The following is a 16,820-nucleotide window of genomic DNA, read 5'->3' as shown; positions in this document are numbered from 1 at the left end:
TTTTTTTAAAATGAAAATTTAAATTTTTTGGATTAATTTAACCTTTTATTTTTGGTTATTATGAACATTTAATCTTTGTAATTGTGAGATTTATAAATCTTTTGACGAGACTATGCAATTTATGCCATGGTGATCCTTTGATCAACGGAAGGTTCCATATTTTCAACACTTATATATTCTTGCCTTAACTTTCTTTATGCTTTACTTTCAAGACAGTGTTTGGAGGATGATGCTAGAATGAGAGTTTGAACATGTGCTCTTATTCAAAATAACATTATAGCAAAATCAATAGCCATAAGTATTCTCCAACATGGAACTCTCTTTGTCCAAAAAATATCAATAGTAAAAATTATAAGATTTGTAACAACTTAAAGTGAGATATATTTCTTTTGTGCACACTTAATACACAAATTTACCAAGGCTGTGATTTCTCATCCTTCTCTAATGGTACAGCCTATATAGTATCTTCAAGCATATTTTTTCTTCATATTTTGTTATATACACGTGCAACTATTTTTGATTTCCATCTTAATCAATTATTGATTCTCGCTTTATTACCGGAACTAGCATTAGGGGGAGCGTAACATAAGAATAGCTCCTACGATCAGCAATGCTACTGAGCATATTAATGCCTGCAAGATCACCAGGGCATTCAGAAGAAAATGAAGAAACAAAAAGTGAACAATACAATAATACATGGTATGAGGTATCTAAAACTAGGATGATAAGAATGAATAACTATACAGAAGAGCAATCCACAATGACTACTAAAATGGGTATATAGCTTTTCCAAGCTGACTTGCTTGTTCAATTTGAGAAAATGTATGTTTGAGTCTGACCATTAGAAGCTTTGCTTGTAAATAGGAGTTTCAAGTTTCAACAGGTTTCTTTTAGCTTCATACAAGTTGTGTTAGAGATTCCACATTGAGTATAGTATATGGCCAAAATAGTGGATATAAAATAGGAGGCAATTGTCATCTCGTGAACTAACTTTTGAGGTTATGTTAGGTTTAATCTCAAATTTGAAGATTATATTATATTAGAGTTTATCCTAGTGGTTTTCGTTGGACCTATCAGGCTAACCCTTAATGAATAACAATAATACGCGCTTAGTATGTGGTACAGGGAATTTGATATGCAGGTAATTAAGAGAATTACATAATTATGGTTGATGATATTCTAGTGCATTATGTTGACAATGGCTATTTGGAAAATGTAAGCATGAGCACACAGACAATTAAACAAGAGAGATGGAAGAGAAATGTTACAGCAATTGCAGAGGCTCCTAACCCTGCCCGTTCCCTAGGATCCTTCCTATAATAATTTCCAAAGTAGAGGATTGTTGCATAGTACCACAGAGGTGGACATAGAAATCCAAAAAGAAACCTGAAATTAAACACACAAAACCATAAGACAAGATTACAAGAAGAAGAAATTTGGGAAGACAGTAAGTAGATAAATTACTTACGAAAACCATCCAATTCCACAACCATAACATGGAAGGGGTTTGTCATAAAGTCCCGTTTGGAAATCCTCTGGACCTCTAATTAGGGTATAGTTGCCCTTTTCATGGTCTGCAACATCCATTGCTTGACCTGTCATGGCCATAAAAGTTGTTAGAGCAAACTTGTTTAAACAACTTTATGGTGATTGTAAAGAGACACATTTGCTGTAATTGTATTATTTAACTAATCCCTGCTTTCCACTTTAACTAAAGTATGAAAAACAAAGTAAAACCATTAGAAAGTAGAAACTAATTTTTGAATTTCAGGTATAGTGATATATCATCATATTCATAGACAGTCATTACCTCTAAAAATTGAATAATTTCGTGCTGATGGCCTTAGAAGGTCAAGATGCTTATCAGAGACTGATGCTGCCAATTCCACACCATTTCTCAAATCAACAGTTTCTTCCATACCACAATCTGTAATCAAACCAAATCACATTTCATGTAAGTGCATTGAGTTGCATTGTTTCTTGTTGAGTTCCAAATGCCTTATACAAGTTATGAATGCAGTAATATCGTCATAGTGGAAAATCAAGGATAAAGTGCAGGTAAGGAGTGAAAGATTAAGACGGATACCATTCAAATCTCAAATATCTCCTGCATATCAAGCTGATGCCAATATATTATTTAATTTACATTGTTTGAATAAAATTTCAAACTGGCATATATGAGAAGGATCACTATTGAATCAGAATAGTGAAGGATCACTATTGAATCAGAATAGTGAATAAGTACATAGCAGCACATTCTGCACATTTGAAAGACAATATAGATAAAGGTACCAAGAAGCTTTTCCTTATTATAATTATAATCTAATAAGCCTATAAAGATTAATAAGATTAATAATTTTATTTAGAGGAATTAGTTGCTTAATAAGATTAATAAGAAAACGTTTTGACTTTTGAGTACCTTTATCCCTGTGTTGCAGTGCTAGTTTACAGATTCAGCCATTAACTGTTCAAAACAACACTCAAAATCCCTGTTTCACAGAATTAGTTGACACCTTAGATAAAATCATTATTTTTTGAGACCAATAATATGTTTCACTTTATAGGTAGATAAAAGAGAAAAATACATAACAATTACAAGATATGGCACGAGAGTTTTGAAGACTTTGAAGCTTAGAAAATCTTTAGAATGCATGATTTATAGAACTCAAGTGACTATGTACATTTACTTTTTCAGTTATTCTTACTTTTGAGGGAAATTCTAGTATTCTACTTGTTGTTCAGAATGCTTCATGATTGTAGTATGTTACTGAGAACCTTAGAACATTTGTTCATGTCTCCCTCGGAGGCAAGAGGCTTTGAAATGTAAGGTTTTATATTTATGACCAGTGAGAACAAAACCATTGGAATCAACAAAACTATTAGCCACCTAAAACCGCAATCATGAAAATTAAGAAACTAATCATGCATTGTACTGCAACGGGTATCAAAATTCAAAACAGAGGAACCAAAGGTATGAAAAAATCTACATAAAGTTATCCAGAACATCTCCCAATTCAGAATTTGAGCTCATACAATTCATTGAATCTATAACAAAACATTTAGGAACAGTGGAACACAACAAGATGATGAAAAGAAAAAAAAAGGCTTTTAAAGGTGGCAAAGAAACAAAAAAAAGAAAAAGCTTTTATGCATAAGAAGGACATGGGAATTCCCAGAAGGCAAAATGGAATACCAATTAAAAAAAAAAAAAGCAAAAACAGAATTGAGCAAACACCAAAAACAAAAGAAAAAAAAAACACTTGCCTTGGAAAAACAACAAGAAGTTCCACTGATAAGAATGGAGAAAGGAGCAGAAAATAATTTCAAAAAAGAGAACTTCTTTGTATTGGAGAGGTGCTTAAACATGATAAGCCATTTTCGTTACCCCATTTTTCTCTTGTATTATAAGCGCATCTCAGACCTTTTCCAAAAAAATAAGCGCATCTCAAACATAATAAAAGTTAAAAACAGCTCGAAGCTGAAGAGAATTGACGACGTCTTTGTCTTCTTAAAATCATACGAACCTTAATTTAATACATCAATTTGAATAATAAATATAATTGTCTATTTCTTTTTTGGTGATATAAATTGTCTTTGTCACATAGTCAATTCTGCAATTCTTAAATAACGGATGTCAGTATATTTACGCAGCCTCCTTGCCTTGCTTCACATTGTTTTAATTAATTTCCTCTACCAGCTCATTTTCACATTTTTTTTTAAAAAAAGAGATTTTCATATACTTCTTAAACTTACTATTTTTTTTTTGTCATTGACTGAAATTGATAAAGAATTATAAAAGTTTGTGAATTTCACTTCAACAAATTTATTCATAATAAAGGATATATTACAAAATTATGTTTGAAAATTTATTGCCGCTTCGTAAACCTTAATTTGCTTGCAAATAAAAATCATTGAAACCAAATTGTAATTGACCGTTAAACCTCTGGTTTGACTCTGCATTTTTATTCTTCATAACAGTGTCTTTTGATTGGTCAATGGTCAGCACTGGCCAGTGCTTGGCGGTGGTGGAATAATTTTTCCTCTTATTTTATTTTCTATGAATAATTTAATACTGTTATAAATAATAAATAATTGAATAACAATTCTGAGAAAAAAAAATAAAGTATGACTTAGTAATTGTTATTGCATTTGCGTTTGGTGAAAAGACATTTTAGAAGTCTTAAAAGTCAAACGTTTGTTTTAAAATAAAATTATGATAATGAGTAAGTAGCAACGAGCTACATAGGCACACATTGTTTTTTAAATGTTTTTTTAAGAGTTTAATTAAGTTTTTCCTGAAATATAAGTTATTTTTAGATTATTATCTAACATTTTTTTTCAACCAAATACTTGAAAAAAATTTCAGTTTCATTTTATTAGTGTCATTAGAACCATATCCGTTGTGGGTGTTAGAACATTGAGAGGACTTTTTCCTAGTATGAGAGGACCGAGAAGGATGCACCTCTGGTGTTCCAGTTATCGTGTCCACGATAAACGCTAGGTAGTCAAGTGTAGAGCGGATAATTGTTGAAAGCATCTAAGTAGTAAACCCACCCCAAGATGAGTGCTCTCCTATTTCGACTTTCCCAAAGTCTTTGGTAGCACAATCGAGACAGCGATGGGTTCTCTACCCAGCGAGGATGGAGTGAAAGAAGTTTTGAGAATTCAAGAGAAGGTCATAGCAAGATGAGCCGTTTCTAATTAATGATAAGTGTCAAGTGGAAGTGCAATGATGTATGCAGCTGAGACATCCTAACAGACAGGTAGACTTGAACCTTGTTCCTACATGATCTGATCAATTCGACCAGGCACTAGTCATCCATTTTTATTGTTCAACTCTTTGACAACATGAAAAAACCAAAAACTCTGCCCCTCCTCTCTGTCTATCCAAAGGATGGAAGGGCACAGGCCTTAGTTGTAAGTAATGATATGACAGATGGAGTGTCATATCATAACGTTTTGTCATGAGTACTTTATTGTCATATCATTACCTTCAATGGTGTGACAATGATTGGGCGTGATGACATGACATTTTGTCTACCACGTCATCACTTAACAAAAGGAAAGGAGATTAACGACAGGTAGTAAGTTGAAACATTAAAAAAAAAATTAGGTAGGTATTTGACAAAAAATGAATTTTTAGATGGTAATATGAAAGCGGTATATTTTTCAGGTATGAAAAACTTATTTAAACTATATATAATTAGTGTTTTACGGTTTATGATCAAGGTACACATGTTGTAACATGTTATGACTTTCCTCACACTTCCTTCATTATTCAATGGATCCAAAATATTAAATTTACATCTCACCATTTGATCTTGTTGGTTCTCTTTTAGCTTTGTTTAGATATTAAATGTATGCATCTTAACTCTTTAATTTTACCTTTAATATTATCTTATTAATCTAGTTCTGTTGATTAAACCTAATAAATTGATAGATGGATTATTATAAATTTTAAATAGTATTTTTTTATTCCTACCAGTAGGATAAATAGGATAAAGTTTCTTAAGTTTATATAAAAGTAAATTGCATATATATTCATCAAGTTATTTTAATTAATTTTTAGTTTTTTGACAAGTTTGTAAATATTTTATCAAATAAAAGTGTTTGAGAAATAATTTTTTCTTATTGACTTTCATAAGATTTACTTTCAAATATAACTTAAATTTACCATTTTTATTTTTATTTTTGATAAAATAATAAAATTTATTATTTATCATTTCATCAGAAATTAAATTATTTATTTTGATAAAACTCTTCATTATCATATGTTAACTAAAAAGTTATTTTTTAGATTGACTTAATTAAGTTTTACATACCTGAAAAATATATTATTTTCAAATTACTCCCTAAAAATTCATGTTTATTAAATAATTACTTATAAAAAATTTTATGTTTCAACTTATTATTTGTCACGTCATCATGCTGTCCGTCCAATCAGTAACACATCTTGTCATGTTATCATGTTATCATGATGATGTGACAATGAGATGTGACAAGGCGTGATGATATTATATTTCATTTATCATGTCATTATTTATCGGAAGACGACTAATGATAGATAATAAATTGAATGATAATTTTTTTCCTTCAAATAATTGATTAAAAAAAATGAATGTCAGATAATAATTTAAAAATAGATTATATTCTATATATGAAAACTTAATTGAGTATTTATTTAAACTTTTAATAAAGAGGTCGGTTCATATTATTTTTAAGCTTTCAAACTTGTTAGCAAAATAGAAGAGGAATATCACTGCACGTGCTATTTTAACATACCATATCATATTTAAAATAAATAAATTGAATCTCGCTTAGTTCTAAAAATTAACTCAAAAGGAAAAGATTGTTTAAACTTTATAGATAAAAGTATTATTTTGACCACATTTCTAATTATTAAAGGAAAAATAAATGGTTTACAACCACAATTTATGTCTTACAACTTAGTTAATTAATTGAATTTTGATTTAAGGGAATTGGAGTAAATAAATAGTAAATTATTAACTGTCGAAGCTAAATATTAATCAACATTAAAATATTAATAATAATAGTTAATAAATGTTAAAATACTTAAAAATCATTAAAGGAGATCGTAGAAATAAGGATATATAAACTACTGTAGCACTCATTTATAGATTAATAAATAGTATGATGTAACCTTCGTGGGGAGGTTTTTTCATATAAAAACACAGGATATGAGTTATAACAAAAGAAAGAAATGGATCTTAATTTATTTATTTATTATTGTAGAATCTTATTGAAGATTCTATTGTTACAATATAGTCTGCGAGTGTGGTATGCATTGTGTTGGTAGCCTGATTTGATTTAATTTTTAGATAAAAAATTATCTGAATAAAATATAAAATAAAAAATAATGTTTGATTCGACTTAAATATAATATTAATTTTGAAACAAATCAAATTAATTTTTTTGGTTTGATTTGGTTTAATTTTATGATTATTTTTATTTTTTAATATTATAATTTAAATATATCAACTAAATTTACATAATTATTATATATGCTATATAATTTTAAAAATGAATTATTTTTTATTAAATTTTATATAACATATTTTAATTAAAAATTATTATGTTCACTCATATAATATTAATACAAAATAATATTATCAACTTTTATTATAATATAATAATAATTTGTGTATCACTTGATATTTAATATTATTTTAGTAATATTAATACATTTTTTAATGTAAGAAAATAAAATATATATCTTGATTATAAAATAAATAAAAAGTAATAAATTATTTAATACTTATTATTAATTATTAATATAAAAATAAACATAATTATAATAATTATAATATGTGGTTTGTTTGATTTGATTTGATTTTTATAATAACATCTGAAAATTAACCTAATGTAAAAAAATATGTGATTTTTAAAAAATTTTGGTTTTTGAAATTTTCGATTTAACAGATTTAAAATTTTTTTTTTTATGGATTTAACACTTTACAACTGTTGGTTTGATTTTAAACACCCATGACCAGGGTTAAACATCCTTTGAAAACTAATGCAATGAATATAATAGTAGGGCAACAAACAGTACACGTTTCTCGGGTAATTACTGCAATTTGACGTAAATGAGATCTACCTAAATATAGCGACCAGAATAATTGTACAAGCCTTACGTTGTATAGTCAAGAATTTAAAATCTAAGATGGTATTTAAGGTTATTTATTTATTTATATAAAAAAGTTGGATAAGCCTTATTTATTTATTTAAATTTGTCTTTTTTTTATTTGTTTGTAATTCAATTGTTATTTTCATCAAAATTTTGAATACTTTTAAGGTTTTATTCAATTTAGAAGTATATTTATGATAAAAGATGAAACAACAATAAAGTGTAAAAGACGCTTTAAACGCTACTGTTAAGTAAACGATATATTAAGGAAAACAATATACTTTAAAAATTATATAATATTTACAAAAATAAATAAAATTTAGTGAAGTATATTCTTTTAAACTTATATTAGTCTGTAAATTTTTATTTTAAAAATTAATAATTATTAATTAATCATAAAAATATCCCTCTGTTTCTTTTCTCTACGTCTAAACGTAGCTGCAAAATTTGAATTTTTGCCTTCGCCCAAGGCTGCTGTTGACTCAATCAATCTTAGCCCCCCATTAATGTTAATGTACTAGAAAACTTAAAAAGAGGTCAAATTGGAAGATTTTTATTATGCACCACAATACTTTCTCCAATTGGTGCATCACCATTCAACACATGACGTAATAATAATGAATGAAAGCTTCAAGACATGCTCAAATTTTGGAACATTTAGTTCGGGAATATTTTCAAAGTTAAAAAAAAAGAAGCTTATAAGCAGACTCAATGCCATCCATAAACATTTGCCATATGGCATAAACTCTTTTTTTCATGATCTCCATGTCAGAATATGAGCAGATCCTTTTTGGAGATGAGTTACTTTGGTATAAAAAATTAAGGTGCAAATGATTCAGATTTGGAGATAGGAATATTAAATATTTTGATGATGTCACAACCAATCGGGGAAGGAAAAACACCTATGATTCTATTCAAAATGAGGATGGAATTCATTTGAAAGTTTAGAGTATGATTCTTGATATATGGATTACTTTATAGAATTAGAAACTTGAACTGGATTTATGCATATTTCGTGCTTTGGACGTGTACATGCCAAAACTCAATATGCTGACACTTTTTGAGATTTTTTTGAGAACCAAGAGGACTTAATTAGTGGGCTTTCTGGGTCTGAAAACAGTGAGGCCCAAGTCCATTACTAGTAGCCCAAAATTGTTATAAAAAATTGCAATCTTTACGAGTCATTTACTTTCTGCCCTTCCCTACCTGCTTAATTAGTGGGCTTTTTGGGATTTTTTTGAGAACCAAGAGGACTAATTAGTGGGCTTTCTGGGCCTGAAAACTATGAGGCCCAATTCCATTAGTATAGCCCATAATTGTTATCATAAATCTTTTATGAGATATTTGCTTTCTGCACTTCCCTACCTGCTTCCTACACTCTTCATTTTAATTGTGTGAACAAAACTACCTTTAATGAGTCTTAACATTCTCTTTCCCCAAATGTCTCACCCTCACGCGATTGGGGTGACCTCTTAACCTCAGTCGAAAAATCCCACGCAACAGCCATTGTATCATCATCACTCACACGATTTCAATGAAATGGTTTACGATCTCAACCTCTAGGCATGACACCAACAAAGTGGTTTGTGGGACTCACCCTCTAGGTGGAATGCCAACAAATGTAAGTGATGGTCATTTTTTGGTTAAAAATCCTTTGGTTTGTTGTGGCTTTGAGTTCCAATGTAGGTGTTTGGTGTTTGGCTTTTGCAGAGTGGGTGTTGGGTGTTAGGTTTTAGTGTGGGTGTTTTGAAACATCTTAGTATTTTTAAATCTATTATGAAATATTTATTTTGTAATATATTTTTAAACCTAAAAATATGTTAAGGAAGACCTATTTTGTAATAGATAACTTTTGATTATCTTTTTTACTTTTAGAATAGGTATTCTGAAACATATTTCAGATTTACAAATGTATTATAAAATATATATTTTATAATAAATTTGTAAATTTCAAAAACGTGTTACAAAATATGTATTTTGAAACAATGTATTTGAAATTTTTCTTCAAAAATAGGTGCTTCAGTATATATTTTTGGATTACAAATATATTGCAAAATGAATATTTCATAATAGACTTATATATCCTAAAATATGTTTCAGGATAGTAGATTACATCTTCAAATTACAAGTATATTAAAGAATATCCCGTCTAAAAAGTTATAATATAAAGAGGATAGTTTATAAATATTCAAGAAATTAAAAATTACTAGAGTAGGAAAGTGCAGAAAGTAAACCTCTCTTTATGAATTCACTTCATCATATAAAAAAATATCAAATTATCAGGCGAAATCCAATTTAACGCTTAGATAATTTGTAAGCCCGTATAAATTCAATTTTTTTAATAAACTATATAAATTCAAATTACACTCCTATTTTACGAAATTAAATCATAATTATAAGATTAATCTCTGAAGGATAGGCAAACACAATGGACACACAAAGATCGCAAAACACCACCAACAGCAGTAGAAAATAGAAAATTAAACCCTATTTGTTCCCCCTAAGCACTAGAATTTCGAAAAGAAAAGAAAATTATGCTCAGCTAATATTTTTAATTGATTTTTTAAAAAACTAAATTATGTCGTTTATAATATAAAAATTGAGGATGTGACACATTAAAAATTAAATCTCTACGATAGTAAATTTTGAAATCATTAAATACTTTCCGATATAAAATAAATTTAGATTCTAAAATTATAATTATAATAATTTAATTAAAAGTTTAGAGTGGAGTAAGACGCTAGAGGCCACAAAATGTTAGAATGTAGAACTTCATAATTATATAGACTATCCAACCTGTTCAGTCTGTTTAAATATTTTTTCAAAAAAAAATTTTAGAAGAAAAAATAAAAAAGTAGTTTATACAGTAATTTTTTTTATTCTTCTAAAAATGTTATAATATTTTTTTTATCTATGGTGAGTTAGAATTTAACTAAAAGTTAATCAAAATTATTAAAAATTTGTAGATCAATTTAATCCTAATAAATATATTTTTTTTCCACAAAATAAATCTTATTATCGTTAATTTACTTGTAATTAAAATAACAATTAATTTAAGATATTTTTTAACACCACTTCTTACCGGTGAAGTAAATCACTACTTAATGTTTATTGGATAATTATGAGTTATTTATAATTTGTGATTTGATTGATGATATAGTATAATATAGAGAGATAAAGAGGAAAAAAAATATTAATTTAATGTTTAAAATTTTTTATTGTTAAAATATAATCACTTTTTTTTTTACTAAAAGAATAGAACAACTTGAGAAAATAAATAAGAGTCTCACCAATAAAGTAGTGTAGGAGAAGAAGAAGAAGAAGTGCCACAGCTTTGCATGATCCAAACAGCGGAAACGATGATCAGAGCCTCGAATTCGATATTTATCCTTTGAGCAGTTACTACTTTGGATCCAAAGATGCCTTTCCCTCCAAATACCTCACCTCAGCTGATCGTGTTCTCAGGATGAAATCCAAGTTCGTTTTCTTTCTCCCCTCTCTGTTTAATTTTTAGTGTCAGTGCTTAAGGCATTACTTAAAAGAACTAAAAAGAGAAAATATTTATCCTGAAAATCACAAGAGAGCGTAAAAAAAGTCATAAACAAACGTAATTTTGTATATCTCAATAGCTTAGCATTTGCATTTTTTTTATTGCAATTCACGTGTCTCTCTTTGTTTTCTTCTTTTAACTGTTTTGTTTTTTTGATATTTGAATTTGCGCGTTGTTAGCTATGCTGCCCGAGGAATACGAACCTGTGTGGAAGCTGTCGTACTGGTTCGTTCGTTGGTTATTCCTTTAGCCATTCATTCGCTTCTTGCATTTTCTTTTATTTGATTTCACTTCATAATAATTACATGTGATTTCTTGTATAAGTTTCTGGGACCATAAGCCTCACAATTTTTATGGTGGAAGAGAAGAGGTGTGTATTCACGTTTAATTTAGTTTAGGCTATGTTCGGCCAGCTTCTTTTTTTTCCTTAGAAGTTATTTTTAAACTCAAAGTAAGAATTTCAAAAGGAAGAAACAAACAATTTGAAATTTTTTATTTCTTTTAAGATGACTTGAGAGACTAGACAGAGACAACAGAGCAAGGTGACAGAAACTAGAGTGTGGGGAGAGAAAAGAGAAAGATTGTTTTTTTTTTTTTAAATTGCTTATTGTATAAGAATTAAGGTACTTAATTTTTTGAGTGCATAAATTATCTATATACCCGAGAGTATAAAGAATAAAGAATTTTTATTCAGTCATCTAATTATAATTTGATTGTATAATAAATTTGTTAACTTATCTAATAACTATCCTCAAAGTCATATAGTCATACAAACTATGATTTTTTATTTTGTATGATTTTTTATTAGTTAACAAGATAATTTTTTTTTACATGTGTATAAAAATTAAATTCTATTTTTTAAATAACTTTCAGAAAAATGTGTTTAGTTTGAACGAAAAGAAAAAAGGTGGTCAATCATTACCTAAAAGTGCATGCTCACCTTCTTAACGAACTAAACTTTAAGAGTAGATATCTTGTTAAAGATAAATTCTCGTTAGAATAGCCTTGTCCATGTCATGTTTTTGTCTGTGTTTCCAATTACTCTATGTGTCATGTTTTTGTCTGTGTGATTCCACTTACTCTCTTCCCTTGCTGTATGTTTGGACACACATCCAATACTCACGTCCAGCAATAAAATCATGTTAATTATATATATTTATGCAAAAGCAACAGTTTGAAGCTTCCGTGTCAAGTCTGTATTGATGTGGAATCAAACACGCCGTTTAGCTATTATGCTTAAATTTTGCCAATTCACATCCAGTATATTATTGTGATCATTATGTAAGTAAAATTTAAGACGAATGGGACATTCATGAGGATTCAAACTAATAGTTTTTGTATTTACCTATATTAGACCTTAATTAAAGCAGTTGTTTAAAAAACTTCGTACCCCATTGTCCAGAGGCTCTTCGCTATGCGAAGGTATGGGGGAGGGATGTTGTACGCAGCCTTACCCTTGCATATGCAAAGAGGCTGTTTCCGGATTCGAACCCATGACCAACAAGTCACCAAGGCACAACTTTACCACTGCACCAGGGCTCGCCCTCTAATTAAAGCAGTTGTTTAATCAACTAAAACAGAGAACCAATTAATTTTTAAATTCTCAGATATTGGAGGCAGAGCAGCAACTTCTCAAATATCTGGAGAGGGAGTTATATTTCTGTTGTATCATAAAGTGTTTTTGATTTTACTGTGTATCAAATTCACACTGATACTGGTGCAGAGATTGATTGTCTAGCTAAAAAGTTTTTGTATGCTGTTTTAAAAATAGTGGGATTCACTTGCTCTGGCGTGACTTACCACACTATCTCCTCTCCATTATATGACTTTTTATATATGTTTAATTTCATCATGCCTACTGTTAATTTAAAGTTTACCCAAGATAGATATTCTTCTATTGCCTCCTGAGGTCTATTTTCTATTTCAAACTTCCTTTTGCAAGTAAACATATGAAATTTCTTCTTGAAAATTGAGATTGGGGAAGACGTGATTGACTTAACTTTTCTTGAAGTTTATATTCATAATCTTCATCTTAGCTATTGGGCATTTGATTTTGTTGCCGAAGTGCTAAATAGATATTGTCCAACACCTAAGCTTTGCAATTTGATTCTGAACTGAGAATGTAAACGTTCTTTTATCAGGTTGAATTGTTCAAACATCCTCATTTGTTGCTGTTGCAAATAAGAAATTCCATATATAAACTTCCTGGTGGCCGATTAAGGCCTGGTGAATCAGGTATTAGAGGAAGCTCAAACATTGGAATGAAAAGCTTTGGGAATGTTTTTGTGATATATTACTGAAGATGAAATTGTGAATTTCTAGATACTGATGGATTGAAGCGTAAGCTGGCAAGGAAACTCTCCATTATCGAAGATGGGGATGGGTCAGAATGGGAGGTATTAAACTTGTCTTTTTTACTTGTCATTACAAACCTCACATCACATAGAGCATTTGAACTATAATTTACTTGGTTTAGGTGGGTGAATGCCTTGAGATGTGGTGGAGGCCTGATTTTGAAACATTAGTGTTTCCTTGTTTGCCACCTAATGTGAAACAGACAAAGGTACACAATTCCAATGGCTTGTTTATACAAGTTCTGTTAGGAGATATCTTAGTTTCATAGTCTCGCTTTCTGGTGTAGGAGTGTATCAAAGTCTTCCTTGTGAAGCTTCCAGAGAGTCGAAAATTCATTGTGCCAAAAAACATGAGGTTGCTTGCAGTCCCATTGTGCCAAGTTCATGAAAATCACAAGGTATGGACTAAGAAAATCCATCTGCATGGAAAGTATCTAGGTTGCTCTGATAAGTGATATCATTAAGCCTTCATTCACACTTCAGAGTAATATTTGAAATTAGTACATGTGGCTAGTCTGGTGTTATTTATTATAGTTCATTTATGTTTATAAATTAAAACATACTTTAGGATAGCATGGTCAAACTGACATTATTCAAGGATAACAATTCCTTTTCCCCCCCTCATTATGGTGATTGTGGTTGACTTCATCTGGGAGTACTAGTTTGTTTTCCTGAAAACTGTAAGGACATTGGTTGGTTATAGTCTGTCTTATCCAATATTTCCAATGAGAAATGCTGGAGTGTTCAGTTAATGATTAGGTTGACCCCTTTACTGTGCATTTTTCAGACATATGGGAAAATTATATCAGGGGTCCCACAGTTGCTGTCAAAATTCTCTTTCAACATGATTGAATCGTGATACCTGATTGTAACCTATTTTTATCATCCAGAGTTCAAGTGGCCTCATTAGGCAGCCTTTGCTCGTTAGCATCCTCTCCTCTTGTGGTGTCCAGACACAGACTTGTATATATCATATCTTTGATACGAAAAATTATACTGTAATGTTGAAAATAACTGCATGTATTATACTTGCATCCTCTCCTCTTGTGGTGTCCAGACACAGGCTTGTATGTGTCATAGCTTTTATACGAAAAATTATACTGTAATGTTGAAAATAGCTACATATATTATACTTGCATGGTTAGTGTGAAATTTTCTTAGAGTAATGGATTTGACTGGTTCTTTCATTCTGCCTTTGTTTTCACTTGACATGATAATGGATAACACATAAGCTTGCATAGGCATCATATAACTATTAGCATTATGCTTCTAAGTTTCTTGGAAAACATAGAAGGTAAAGAGTTAGGTCTTCATTAAGAACTGTCTGACCGACAAAACAAACAGCTAGTTCATCAGCATGTAACTTGATGCCATGCAAGTGTATTCAGTAAAAGGCTTTGTACTTTTGACTCTTTGATGGCCGTGATGCGAGATTGTGACTTGTTGGCATAGAATCTCTAAGATATACCAAACAGTGAGGTTTTGGCTCTTGAAATGGTGTTTTGAATGCCGGAAGGATCTTGTGGTGCTAGAAAGAATGCTTGAGCAGCTGATCTTGCCAATGCCAAAAGGAGAATCTAGACTGGTTTTGACAGGTTAGAGAAGAGAGTACTGATGCTGCAAGGGAAGGTAATGTTAATAGAGTTGGTGGCAACGGAGGTTTTTTTTATAATTTTTTTTATCGAACTTCTTAGAGATAGACTAGTCATGAAGAGTTTTTGATGCTACTCATGTATACAATGTTGAAATAATTAGCCTTTGTTGAAATTTACTTGTACTTTTCAAAGTCTTTTATGCAGATGGATTTTAATAGATAATTTGATACTCTTTATCCAGTTATACATATTTATATAATAAAATACATGAAAATGCGAAATTACATAAGATGATTTTATTCAATAAACATAAAGGAGTTCACGTAGGTAAAAAAATTCACATTCGCATTAATCACCAAATTAAAAACTTATCAATTAAGGATATGAAAACATTCCCGGCTTAAAACAAGACCGTCCAAAACTCCAGAGAATGAATTAAAGACTCAACACGTAGGGGTGGGAATAGGCCAGGCCGGCCTACGACCTGACCTACATAAAGCTTGACCTGAACTTACCTATTTAATTAAAAGGTTAGACTCAAGCTTTTTAAAAAACCTATTAAATTAAATAGACCAAGCTTAGGCTTATTAAAAAGCCTTGTAAGCCTGATAGACCGGCCTATATATATGTATATATACTTATATTATTTTTTGGGTATAATTAATTTTTTTTTTAAACTATTAGACTTTGATTACACATTATTGCTCCATAACTTCTATTCCTATAATCAAGTAAGACTTTAATTACAATTTAGGTGTGAGTCATTTCCTATAATCAAGTAAGACTTTAATTACAATTTAGGTGTGAGTCATGTGTCCCTTTATATTCCTCATTATTTTTATTGACTTTCTTTTTCCTTTAACTATCCTATTACGTTCCTACCTACTCCAAAGCAAAAGGAATATTAAAGATTTAATGTGAAGAAGGTTTTTAAAAAGGCTATCAGGCCAGACTAGACTTTTAAAAAGGTCAGGTTGAGCCAAAATAAAAGTCTTTGATAGGCTATAGGCCAGGCTCAGGCCTAAAAAATTCTTCATAGGCTAGGCTCAGGCCTTTCAAAGCCTAGCCTGGCCTAACCTATTTCCACCCCTATCAGCACGTGACTCAAAAATGATAAAAATTACATGTCTAGAATTTCATGCAATTAATACAGAAACCCATGCATCAATGTCACATCCTATCAAAGCATTGTGTCCCAGCGTCATCTAACACAAGGTTCTTTAAAGCCATCTATCTACCATTTACTCCCACAAACACAAGGTTCGAGATCATAACAAGATCCAAACATAAACAATACCCAGGGAATGAGTTATCACATTCCTAACCATGTAGAGATAAACGAAAACATATATATAATATAAGTATAACAAACTCAACTTAGCACAATTCACATAATTTTACTACTCATTGCGTACGTCCCAAGGATTTAATCACAAAATTACATTCCACACCTTCACATTAATTACGTGTTCAGAATAACACATCTCAAGTACAACACAACATCTCACACTCACACAATTCATTACCTACCATCACGTAACAAGTCACAATGATCATTACATAAGCGTTATGCAACAGATAAACTAAGACTCAATCCTATATGCAATGTGATACCATGTCAATGAAAAATCTCATCAGGCGCCTAGGAGTACATGATAAGACAGACCGCACACTGA

The 16,820-nt window shown here is 30.2% G+C and overlaps 1 protein-coding gene and 1 pseudogene across 4 annotated transcripts; one reads left to right on the top strand and one right to left on the bottom strand.

Annotated features, from left to right (window-relative positions):
* Positions 1-238: 238 nt before the first annotated feature.
* On the bottom strand, positions 239-3,477 carry LOC114387387. Of its 4 annotated transcripts, XM_028347570.1 has the most exons (6): positions 3,265-3,471; positions 2,420-2,489; positions 1,811-1,927; positions 1,469-1,595; positions 1,269-1,386; positions 239-632 (listed from the first exon to the last, which is right to left on the bottom strand). In XM_028347570.1, the coding sequence occupies exons 3-6, from the start codon at positions 1,917-1,919 to the stop codon at positions 570-572; spliced, it is 417 nt and encodes a 138-aa protein (XP_028203371.1). In that variant the 5' UTR covers positions 1,920-1,927; positions 2,420-2,489; positions 3,265-3,471; the 3' UTR covers positions 239-569. The 4 variants fall into 4 exon arrangements, with proteins under 4 accessions (XP_028203371.1, XP_028203368.1, XP_028203369.1 ...); XM_028347567.1 differs by lacking the exon at positions 239-632 and having other exon boundaries at positions 1,065-1,386; positions 3,265-3,476; XM_028347568.1 differs by lacking the exon at positions 239-632 and having other exon boundaries at positions 1,065-1,386; positions 3,386-3,453.
* Positions 3,478-8,410: 4,933 nt separating this feature from the next.
* On the top strand, positions 8,411-14,649 carry LOC114385883 (annotated as a pseudogene).
* Positions 14,650-16,820: the final 2,171 nt, after the last annotated feature.

Source organism: Glycine soja, chromosome 15 (assembly GCF_004193775.1).
Source record: "Glycine soja cultivar W05 chromosome 15, ASM419377v2, whole genome shotgun sequence".
Classification (NCBI taxonomy): Eukaryota; Viridiplantae; Streptophyta; class Magnoliopsida; order Fabales; family Fabaceae; genus Glycine; species Glycine soja.
This window is presented reverse-complemented; position numbering and strand designations above follow the sequence as displayed.

What these genes read in the sequence shown, in the direction of transcription:
- LOC114387387 (XM_028347569.1), bottom strand. Translation starts at nt 1,919, where the DNA reads ATGGAAGAAACTGTTGATTTGAGAAATGGTGTGGAATTGGCAGCATCA. An exon ending in AAATTATTCAATTTTTAGAG is followed by an intron (nt 1,596 to 1,810) that starts GTAATGACTGTC and finishes TGGCCATGACAG; the next exon opens with GTCAAGCAATGGATGTTGCA. An exon ending in TGTGGAATTGGATGGTTTTC is followed by an intron (nt 1,387 to 1,468) that starts GTAAGTAATTTA and finishes GTTTAATTTCAG; the next exon opens with GTTTCTTTTTGGATTTCTAT.